General features: G+C 40.5%; 1 protein-coding gene across 17 annotated transcripts in view; it reads left to right on the top strand.

Annotated features, from left to right (window-relative positions):
- GPR65 (G protein-coupled receptor 65) overlaps window positions 1–12,248 on the top strand; it is a 120,631-nt gene that overhangs the window by 6,214 nt on the left and 102,169 nt on the right. The window contains exon 2 of one of the 17 annotated variants that reach the window (XM_058739939.1): window positions 2,803–4,483. The exons of the other annotated variants lie outside the window; for them this stretch is intronic. Within the exon in view, the coding sequence (XP_058595922.1) occupies window positions 3,282–4,307 (1,026 nt within the window). The 5' untranslated portion in view covers window positions 2,803–3,281 and the 3' untranslated portion in view covers window positions 4,308–4,483. Of the gene's footprint in view, window positions 1–2,802; window positions 4,484–12,248 lie in introns of those variants that run through there. 17 annotated transcript variants of the gene reach the window in all.

Here is a 12,248-nt window from a genome sequence, read left to right on the forward strand (position 1 = left end):
TTTTTTTTATTGATAAAAATCGGCTCTATATTTTTTTTTATTTATTTATTTTTTTTTTATTTTTTAATATATGAAATTTACTGTCAAATTGGTTTCCATACAACACCCAGTGCTCATCCCAAAAGGTGCCCTCCTCAATACCCATCACCCACCCTCCCCTCCCTCCCACCCCCCATCAACCCTCAGTTTGTTCTCAGTTTTTAACAGTCTCTTATGCTTTGGCTCTCTCCCACTCTAACCTCTTTTTTTTTTTTTTTTCCCTTCCCCTCCCCCATGGGTTTCTGTTACGTTTCTCAGGATCCACATAAGAGTGAAACCATATGGTATCTGTCTTTCTCTGTATGGCTTATTTCACTTAGCATCACACTCTCCAGTTCCATCCACGTTGCTACAAAAGGCCATATTTCATTCTTTCTCATTGCCACGTAGTATTCCATTGTGTATATAAACCACAATTTCTTTATCCATTCATCAGTTGATGGACATTTAGTCTCTTTCCATAATTTGGCGATTGTTGAGAGTGCTGCTATAAACATTGGGGTACAAGTGCCCCTATGCATCAGTACTCCTGTATCCCTTGGATAAATTCCTAGCAGTGCTATTGCTGGGTCATAGGGTAGGTCTATTTTTAATTTTTTGAGGAACCTCCACACTGCTTTCCAGAGCGGCTGCACCAATTTGCATTCCCACCAACAGTGCAAGAGGGTTCCCGTCTCTCCACATCCTCTCCAGCATCTATAGTCTCCTGATTTCTTCATTTTGGCCACTCTGACTGGCGTGAGGTGGTATCTGAGTGTGGTTTTGATTTGTATTTCCCTGATGAGGAGCGACGTTGAACATCTTTTCATGTGCCTGTTGGCCATCCGGATGTCTTCTTTAGAGAAGTGTCTATTCATGTTTTCTGCCCATTTCTTCACTGGGTTATTTGTTTTTCGGGTGTGGAGTGTACCTCCTTGAGGTTTTAGTCTGTATTTCCTTGATGACTGATAAAGGTGAGCGCATAGGTCTGGTGCTAGTTCATGGCGGCCTGCAGTTTACAGGACCAAACTAATAGTGTAGACTCAGGGGCGCCTGGGTGGCTTAGTCAGTTAGGCATCCATCTCTTGGTTTCCGCTCAGGTCATCGTCTCACGGTTCGTGAGTTCGAGCCCCCCGTCAGGGTCTACACTGTTGGTGGTGAGGGGCCTGCTGGGATTCTTTCTCTCTCTCTCCCTGTCTCTCTCTCTCTCCCCCTCCCCTGCTCGTGCTCTCTCTCTCTCTCCCTCAAAATAAACAAATAAACATTTTTTTAAAACCTTATTAAAAAAAAAAAATAGTGTAGACTCAGGCCCCATTCCCAAGTGCGGACCAGCCGGAGGCCGTGAATCCTCAGGGATTCTCCATCATAGCCCCACAGAGAAACAAAGCTGAGACAGCAAACTTGCCAACTTTCTCTGCTGTCTGCAGATGGCTGTCCAGTTTGTTATTTTATTTTGTTTATTTTCTAGTTCATCCTCTGCCTGTGGGCAGCGGCTCCTGGACTCCAACCTGCGTGGGGTGGCGGAGGGCCACTTCCTGCCTGTGTGGGTTGGGGCTGTGTCTCTAGCTCCCCTGCATTCAGAGGCCCTAGTTAGTTCTTCTGATCCAAATATGCCTCCTGGACATTCAGAGTTTTCTGCTCGCTCACCTTCCCGATCTCAGCTCCCACTTTCTTTTTTTCCATCACAGTTTTCTTTTTCTCTCTGGAAGTTTCACCTATTGATTTAAAAGGTGGTTTTTTTCACATTGTGTTCATATTTCTAGGTGTGGGAAAACAATGAGATTTCGGGAAATTTAGTTCTCCACTTTCTTTTAAGAGTGCTGTATAAAGATGTACTCTGCATATGTTTATTCTGCTAGCAGAACCCTTGTGGCTTGTGGTGACAAGGCCTCTGTTGTGCTCAGGGCTCACTGACACTTGGAAAGGGGGACTTTGGGTCTTATCGAGGCCCCACAGCACACAACAAGAAGGCAAATCTTCTGAAGCTCCCCATCACATAAATCATCCAAAGCAGCAACAGGCCTCACTAGCAAAGGCACTTCTCTACTCCACTGTGAAGACAAGAATGGAGTCTGTGTTCCTTTGTGAATCTATAACATCAGGCCTTTAAAAAGAAACTAGCTAATAAACAATCAGGTAAAAAGGCAGACAGTGATGATGCCAAGATGTTACCCAGAATTAAGAACATTCTGCCCTCTCTCTCACAAAAGTACGAGGAAGATAAAGTGCCCACCAAAGGAAGCAAAGGGAAAAACATAAGAGGCAGCATGGTTTAATTATTTATGAAGTTTTAGCAAGTTGCTATATTTTAAAATGTTTCACTTTATTAAATTTCTCGTGACAACATATTCTTGGCCAATAAGCTGATATTGAAGGTGCCTTATACCTAGATTGCATGCAAAACTCAACATTTGAAATCATATAACTATACAGTTTATCATACAACTCCAAAGCATTTACTGATTTCAAGCAAATCATTAAATTTCCATCTTTTTTATTAGTTCCTAAAATGACTTTTTAACGTTAGTTTTGTGATCATGTCCAGTGAGAAATAGCATTCCCCCTAATCTGTCACCCTGTGGATAATTCTTATTGGAAATAGAAAAAAATTCTCAGCTTGATTTCCTTCACTGCAGTCAATTAAATAATTCCCCTTTTTAAATGCCTTCATTGTAATTTAATACGTTTTTGCTACCTGCAAGCAGTGAAAAAAAAGAGGATTATTTCAAAATCGTGTTATACCCAGTAAACATCTAAACTATTCTAGTTCATCTTTCATTACAGAAACAAAGGCATTTAAAAAGAGATGTCAGTGTCTGTGAAAACAAAGCCTTCTGTATTCACATGTGCACCGATCTCCTCTGAGTTTTGCAAAGAAAAACAAGTTGGAGACCATACTCTGTGGACACCGAGGGATGACCCAGTTGATTGCTGGGGATTCTTCATCAGCATTCTGTGATAACGAGAACGTGGACTCCTTCTCATTAAGATCCATGACCATTTGCGCTAACTGCCAGGAGGCTGGATTCTGACTTCCAACCACTGGTATCTTTGTGAAAATCAGTCTACATCCACCCTTTAAAAGCACTAACGAATTAATCAGAACTTTGGAAAGCAAAGAAGAAGTGAGAAATTTTAGTAAAAGAATGAGATGTTAAAAACAAACTAGAAGGAGGCAAGGCTTTGCCTTGCTACTGACCTTCTCAGACCAAATGCAACTGCTGCCTTAAAACGAAAAGCAAAACAAAACAAACAAAACAAAAATGAACAGCACATGCCTTGAAGAACAGCACTACTTCGATCACTATTTATTTCCAGTTATTTACATCTTTGTGGTTATAGCCAGTGTTCCAGCCAATATTGGGTCTCTGTGTGTGTCTTTTCTGCAAGCAAAGAAGGAAAATGAATTAGGAATTTACCTCTTCAGTTTATCACTATCAGATCTGCTCTACACATCAACTCTCCCTCTATGGATTGATTACACTTGGAATAATGACAACTGGACGTTCTCCCATGCTCTGTGCAAAGGGAATGCTTTCTTCATGTACATGAACTTTTACAGCAGCACAGCATTCCTCACCTGCATCGCCGTTGACCGGTATTTAGCAGTTGTCCACCCTTTGAGGTTTTCTTTTCTAAGGACAAGAAGATCTGCCTTCATGGTCAGCCTGTCCATCTGGGTGTTGGAAACCATGTTCAACAGTATCATTCTGTGGAAAGATGAAACGACTATAGAATACTGTGAGGCCAAAAAGTCTAATTTTACTTTATGCTATGACAAATACCCCTTGGAGAAATGGCAAATCAATTTGAACTTGTTTAGGACGTGTACAGGCTATGCAATACCTTTGGTCATTATAATGATTTGCAACCAGAAAGTCTACCAAGCTGTGCAGCATAATCAAGCCACGGAAAACAACGAAAAGAAGAGAATCATAAAACTACTTATTAGCATCACGTTGACTTTCGTCCTGTGTTTCACTCCCTTTCATGTGATGCTGCTGATTCGCAGCGTTTTAGAGCATGATGTGAACCCTGATAAACATATATTTGACCACAACAAGTCCGGGAATCCAACTTACACAATGTATAGAATCACGGTGGCACTAACAAGTTTAAATTGTGTTGCTGATCCAATTCTGTACTGTTTTGTAACTGAAACAGGAAGAGCTGATATGTGGAATATATTAAAATTCTGTACTGGGAAGCTTAATAACTCACAAGGGCAAAGAAAAAGCATACTTTCTATGTCTACCAGAGACACCGTGGAATTAGACATCCTGGAATAGAAGTGAAGACTTTTTCTTTTTTTTTTAGGTACACAGTATCATATCATCAAGTTTACATTTTGAAGAGGAAATCTAGCATGGGGGGGAGTAGGTGTTCCAATTGAATATTCTAATCTTCTTCAATGGAAATCTTTTAGAAGATTTTTTTAATGAGTATTAAACAAAATTTAATATTATCCTAGTGACTCAGGATCGTTATTATTGATGGCAATTGATTTTTTTTTTAAATATATTCTATAACCTTTCAGAGGTCAGTAAGATGTATGGAACTCTATGTCCTTAAATCAGTGAGCTTTGTGTCTGCTTTTCATGATTTTTCTCAGTCATTCTATGGATTTCAGACCATCAACTATCCTTTTTCCCAACTGTATGTACCTGTCTCCAACAACCCCAACTACTAAATACTGCTTCTAACCTTCTCATTAGTTAACAAATATTTATTGAGCTCTTTTTATACTAGGCTTTGTGTTAAGTATTGGGGTTACAGAAGAAATGGTCTCATGAAGTCTTAGGAAGTTTGCATCAACTTGGAAACCTAGTCATTAAGACTGTAAGACTTTTGATAAACAAAAAGCAAATGGGCTCTGAACAAGAGTCTGAAGGCCTCTTCTGTGATGTAAATCTATGAGCTCTGTGAAAGCTCTTTCAGCTGCTCAGAGACCTTCTTTACTCCTTTAAAATGATAGTTTTTAAAAAGTTTACAGTTAAGTACAACATACTTGAAATTATCAGAAGTTTAATGTCTAGACGAAAAGACCTATTATAGACAACAAAGAAACTTATTGCATTAAATCTTACATTCAGGGACTTCTTTTTGGACTTTGAATAGAGAATCTTGATACAATGTATTCTTTTATATTTGTATTTTCTCATTGTGGACATCACTCTGCCTAATTTTAAGTAAGCATTCATTAGGTAAACAATTTTATGAACCAAAGTATTTTTTTTTAAAGATTTTTTTTTATCAGACACTTCCCCTTCTCTCCTCTCTCCTTCTCTTCTTTCTCTTCCCTCTCTGCTTCCGATCTGTCCTTCTACTCCTCCTCCCTGCAAAATGATCTGATTACAAATGTTTTGGTACCATTTGATGCCCTCACATTACCTGTTAACAACAACAACAACAACAACAATAAAAACCCGACTAATATCTTTTCAGTAATGAGGTTGTAGACACACACTAATAAATCAGTGAGTGCACATACTGTCTACATTTTCTATTAAAGTTTTCAGTGATGGTTCAGGTACACAAGAGAAAGCCATCTTGCTCTGAGGCTGTTTGCGTACTCTCTGTTCTTTGCATTTTTCTGGTCATAAAGTCTCTGGAGAATTAGTAGATTCTGTCTGGTCATGCTGAGATACACTTACATATGCCTAAAAGCTAAAAATCCACCACTAAAATGAAGAGTAATTAAAAGAGTTTCGACTGTTAATTAACTATTGGTAAATTATTGGCAGCCTGTAACGTGAATACTTGTAAAAGTAAGAGGTCCAGAAACAATGTTGCCCGCATCTGGAAACTCAAATGCCAATTAAGTGTCTTGTCCAAGATCACACAGTTAGGTTGGAAGCAGGGCCAGGCTTGAACCCCAAGATCTTGACTTCCCTCTAGAGTTGCTTTTCCTCCTTTATATTTGTTGGTTTGTTTGTTCTTAACACTTCGACCATTTCTTTCTGTAGGGATGCAAAAGATATATATGCCTGAAGAGTTATTCGGGAGAGTCATTGGACTTATATCAGAATAAGGGAAAAAAGGAGAGTTGTTTTATTAATGAATACCTCTGGCAATATAATCAGTTACATGGATAGTAGCTAAGATGATTTGTTATGAAGAGCCGGTCAGGACTTTCCCTCAGTTGGCTATATAAAGAGATGCGGCAAATACAAATCCGTGGCACCCTTAATAAGAATGTCCTACTTAATGATTAGCAACAGAAATCATTGATTTAGAATGTTGTAGGGTAAGTTAAAAATGAACCAAGCTGCCAAAATCTTCGAGCAGCCTATCCATCCTGTCAGAGCAGGCCAGTCTCGGAGAGCCCATGGTTGGGGGATGTTCTCCTGGTTTCAGGGCAAAGCACTCTAGACAGGATCTCCAATCACCTACAGTCCCAACATTGGAAAGTTAACCCTTCAGTTTTGAAAAGCTTTTTAAATTCCTAATTACAGTCCTCCATTGAACGGAAAGTCTGTCTGGAAGGAGAAAGACCTTGTCACTATTATCTTCCTGGGACTTTGTTGGCAGAAGACCCAGATTGGAATGCCACCCATCATCCACTTACGAACTGTTTGACCTTAAAGAATTTTCATGCTCTCCCTAAGGCTCAGTCTCTGTAGACTGCGGGGGCAATAGTAACACTTGCTTTTGACAAGTAGGCATGAAAAACACTTTGTAAAACTGTGATGAGATCTCTAAATGTTCATTATTACTAGTTATTCTCATCTTTGTCAAGATACGTGGACAGCTACCCAGTGATGAGGGGGCATAAGGCAAGCTGACACCCTGCAAACAACCCCTCCTGCCCCGCTCCCGACCACTCCGCCCCCACTCATCCTACCCCCCAGCCCAACCCACACCCCCTAAGTCACCTCCAAGCCCCACCCCCAAGTGGGATATGCCTGATATTCCTCAGGAACTCCCAGCTACCCAAGAACAAAGGAAAGGAAAGAAAACAGATGGTTAACAGAGATCACAGTCCTGCAGGACATAAGTCTCCATCAGTTTACAAGTATCTTAGTAAATTACAAGAAAAAAAGGCAATCTTATCCATAGCCTAATCTCCAGAAACCTATAGACTCGGTTTCCTGGAGCCCCAACATCACCCCTCCATAGTGATAATGGGGGACAAAGGCAAGAAGGAAATGGTAGGTAAAGTTAAATTTCTTTCTAACCTTCAGCCCATTGGCAAATACTTGAGGCAGGGGGAGTATAACATTTCTCCAGGAACCCCCTACCGTTTTAATAGTAATGATTTGCTAGAAGGAAAAACAACCTTCACTTGACAATAACTAGGCCTCCAGTGTCCTGTGAGTCTTCTTTAGCATATGAAAATCCCTTTGGAAACTTCCTCTTGCCTTTACCTCCCCAGACTCCGTAGTATATAACCATTCATTCTTCACAACCCCAGCGCAGCTCTTCTGCCCATGGGTCCTGTCCTCGTGCTCTAATAAAACCACCTTTTTTGCACCAAAAACACCTCAAGAATTCTCTCCTGGCCATCAGCTCTGAACCCCCATCACTCCAAAACCCTGTCACCGAGAGACAGAAGAGTTCTTAGGACACTGGGGCAGGAATGTAGCAAGGTGAGCTGACCAGGGCTGACTGCAGCACACCCTTGCCCTCTTTACTTCTTCCGGGTGGCGACGCACATCCGTTAAGGTAACTTAAGGGTCTCCGTTGTTCCTGGCTCTGTGGCACATTCTCAACAGCGCCTGCTCCTGGCAGTTCACAATTCTGTGACGTCACCATGAACAGATGGGCAGGTGTCCGTCTTTAATTGGTTTAAGTTTCTCCCTTTTCATTTCCTTATTCAGAATGTTATTTTTTATTTTCATGAACTCTAAAGTTAGACATCTGAGACAGGCCAGTGAGCAAACTGAGCACAGGTTTTTAAAACCTCCATTCCTACCTAGTCTGAAGAAGCTTTGCGGGTGAAGGAGAAGTTAAAAGATACCAAAAATAACCACCTCATTTGGATCAAATGATACAGCATCATCTGCTTAGGGGCAACCTTGGCAAATCTGCTTCCCCAACGTCATTTATTCCATTTCCTCTTGGCAATTTAAGCCATAAATTCTCCTAAAGATGTTATATTTCCATTCTTTAATGTTATGATCAGATAAACAATTATTTACCAATTACCTCCGTTGACCTTGCAAACTTATTCATTTTGAATTACACAACACCAGTTTTAATTGTTGTAATGTTTATTTATTTTTGAGAGAAAGACACAGAGCAAGCGGGGGAGGGGCAGAGAGAGAGGGAGACACAGATTCTGAAGCAGGCTCCAGGCTCTGAGACGTCAGCACAGAGCCCGACGCGGGGCTGACATCCACGGACCGTGAGATCATGACCTGAGCCAAAGTCAGTGCTTAACCGACTGAACCACCCAGGCACCCCTACACAATGCCAATTTTAAAATAGAATCTGTGATGCATGGCATGGTGGCATTTCTTTTTCCAACGCATCTGTCTTGCCCTGGGCTTCTTTTAGTCCAGCCACCACTGCCATCAATCTGTCATTTATGCATGGGCCCCTGTTCTTGGCTGGCTAACCCGGTCCACGGGTTGCTATGGAAGCACAACAGCTACAACAACACCCTGACTCAAGAAGGCCTCTGTGATAATAGACGTCTTTGTCTAGGTCCATTGGAGAACGCTGCCATGCATCAGTAGGCTGTTCCTCCAACAGACACACCCACATACAAATAACACATATTCACACACCCAACAACCTGCCCCATCTCACAAAAACAAACAAACAAAAATTCCTGGGATCTTTCAGCACATGTTTGTACTATTATGTAAGATGTCTAATACCAACTAGGAGAACATGTATTACCTCTTTAATTTCTGAAATGATGTGCCACGTGGGTGTTTTCATTTTCTTTTTACTAGATCAGCAGTCAAGGGGTCATTGTTAAGATTCTGCCTATCTCTACTCCCTTCTTTTTCCCTCAGCCAGAAGTTGCAGCCAAAGACTATTCTGGAAAATAGTACTCTGGAAAAACCCAGTTCTGACTGAGTTGTTTTATTTACGTCTTCTGGGCAGAAACCGATGGGGAAGAATAACTGATGGGGAAGAAAGCAGGAACAGGGCACCTGGGTGGCTCAGTCGGATAAACGTCCAGCTTCAGCTCAGGTCATGATCTCACAGTTTGTGAGTTTGAGCCCCCCATTGGGCTCTGTGCTGACAGCTCAGAGCCTGGACCCTGCTTCAGATTCTGTGTCTCCCTCTCTCTGCCCCTCCCCTGCTCACACACACTCTGTCTCTCTCTCTCAAAAATAAATAAACATTAAAAAAATTTTTTTAATAAATAGATAAAAGAAAGCAGGAACATCCTGTTTTGTTCTTTGTTTATAAAATAAACACCTGACTGGGGCGCCTGGGTGGCGCAGTCGGTTAAGCGTCCGACTTCAGCCAGGTCACGATCTCGCGGTCTGTGAGCTCGAGCCCCGCGTCAGGCTCTGGGCTGATGGCTCGGAGCCTGGAGCCTGTTTCCGATTCTGTGTCTCCCTCTGTCTCTGCCCCTCCCCCGTTCATGCTCTGTCTCTCTCTGTCCCAAAAATAAATAAAAAACGTTGAAAAAAAAAATTTTTTTTAAATAAAAAAAAAAATAAAAAAATAAAAAAATAAAAAAAAAAAATAAACACCTGACTGGATTCAACTTAAAAAAAAAAATGACCATTCATTTCTTTTATTTTTTTTGGCCTCTCATACAGCTTAAAGATGGAGCACAAGGTGATTAAGTTCATGTTATTTAGTTGCATTCGCCGAACGCCCCTTGTTTGCAGGAACAAGCTGACAATGGCAAAATTGGGTCAAACTTGGTTGAGGGGGAGCTATGTGGGAGTTCGGATTCCTTCTCCTCCAAAGATCCTTTTCTTGCTACAGCATGTGTTGCTGGCCAAGACAAATCCCACAGAGGACTTGCCTGTGGCCACTAGGTGTCGATCATGTTCTAGTTAGAACCTTGTATGTTGCTCTGGGCTGACCGCCACCCCCAAAGAGCAGAGTACCATAATGTGACGGTTTTTCTATCCAAGACACAAGACATATCCCCTATAAATTGGAAATGAAGGGGGGAAATGTTGAAATTCAGTTCACATGACTTGTTTCTGTGCTTCCTGGAAAGCTCAATAATCATCAGATAATTTCACTTGGTTTAAACTCCACATATTTTTTTTTTCCAGCTGCTCAAAATTGCTCACCCTACATGTAAGAGAACACAGGCTACGCTGTGTAATTACTGCAGGGTTGTGGGTATAACGTGGATGACTTATTTAGTTGTCTTACCCGTGTAAGAAAATCCTGGCCACCCTTCACATACATAGGCATGTAACACATTTGAGACATCAGAAGTTTGCAGTTCTGTCTACTATGATAAGATTATTATCTAGGAAATTCAAGAGGTAATTCAATATCTGTATGACTTTTAATTTCAAATTTATTGTTGTGATATCTCAGCACTAAAAATATATCTGTTGTTTTGAATCGTTTACATCTGTACCTCCCCAAAGATAAGTAAGGCAGTCATAACTTAACGGCGTTTACATATCATTAAACACATAATGGCTTCTAATCTGTTTTTCTTCTGCCTATAATTTTCTTAAGCCCTTTATGAAACACCAGTGAATCTTTACACATTTAGAAAATAGGTTATGATTTCTCAAATAATGTTGCAATTATGTGTTCCGAAAGCAAGCCAATAAAAAAACAAGCTAGGGAAGACTCCGTATTGTTCGCTGCAAGCTCTGAGAATAAAAATATAAATTTTGTTATTGAGGAAATGTGTGCTCCATTAATTTCAAATCAAATACAACCAAGAAATCTTGCTCTACAATGATGTGACTTGCCGGTGCTATGAAAAATATTAACGTGAGTTCCTGGCATTTCATTGATCCCCCTCGGGTATGTAATTGAACTTGTAAACATCCTTCCAAAAGAATCCTGTTCAAAATTATTGTACAATTTATGGTGTTGGCTCCAAGACTATTGACACTTACTAACAAATGGATGAACTTGGAAACCCTGATTTCATTTCACAGTTAATTATATCACATCAAAGGATTGAAATAATGGACTAAAAAGTGCCTCTGTAGAAATGCCACAGAGAGGTGTACCATGAATCTTTGCAAGGACGCACGTGAGGGCCAGATCGATTAGGCTCTGTCAGTGTTTTTCAATATATATACCTAAAAAGTATGCTCTCATGCCATTCACCCATTCATGGAGATGACACTTGCTGATGCTAAGGAAAGCCATTTTAAGTCTTCAGGGTAATGCCTTTGGTGCATCACTGGCAGTTCATCCAAGAAGGGAAAGTGTGATATCTGTGTTCAAAGGGACTGTGGGAAAGGAAGACCTACTTACTTCATTGTAACACTTGCCCAGTCTTCCTCGGATTAAAGGATTGCCAAGGCAAAGCAGGGTCTAAGATAAGCGGAGATTCTCCTTCTTGCTCTACAAATCTTGTTCTGACCCCTGAAAGGACTACTATTAAGGGTGTTCTCACTAGTAATCAGAATTGTTTGTTGAGTGAATAAATGATAAGTTAGTTAATGGAGTGAACTAAGAATGGTACAATTTCTTACTTTGTCCTAGCCCTAGAGTTCAGTATCTGAAACCCTTGTAACGATTTGGATTTTGGTTGAAAATTTTCAAGATTATATGGGAAAGTAAGTTTGAAGAGAGAGAGTGTCCTTTTTAGAAAGCCTTAATTAACATTTTTTACATTTGTTAAAGTAAAACAGATACAGATATTATCAATGACATATTATTCATCTTAAATCCATAAAAGCAGGTCGTGTCATGTTGATTTCCATCTATCATTCCTTACTTATAAGAAATTTTATGATGTTCATTCCCCAAATCTTTGGTAAGATGTTAGAAAATTGACTTGATCGGGGCGCCTGGGTGGCTTGGTTGGTTAAGCGTCCGACTCTGGCTCAGGTCATGATCTCACGGTCCGTGAGTCCGAGCCCCGCGTCGGGCTCTGTGCTGACAGCTCAGAGCCTGGAGCCTGTTTCAGATTCTGTGTCTCCCTCTCTCCCTGCCCCTCCCCTGTTCATGCTCTGTCTCTCTCTGTCTCAAAAATAAATAAATGTTAAAAAAAAATTAAAAAAAAAAAAAAGAAAATTGACTTGATGGTATTGCAGACTATTCAATGACATGAGTCTGTTCATTGATTCAGTGCTAAATATATATGTATATTTATATATAAT

The sequence above is a fragment of the Neofelis nebulosa genome, chromosome 7 (genome assembly GCF_028018385.1).
Source record: "Neofelis nebulosa isolate mNeoNeb1 chromosome 7, mNeoNeb1.pri, whole genome shotgun sequence".
Classification (NCBI taxonomy): domain Eukaryota; kingdom Metazoa; phylum Chordata; class Mammalia; order Carnivora; family Felidae; genus Neofelis; species Neofelis nebulosa.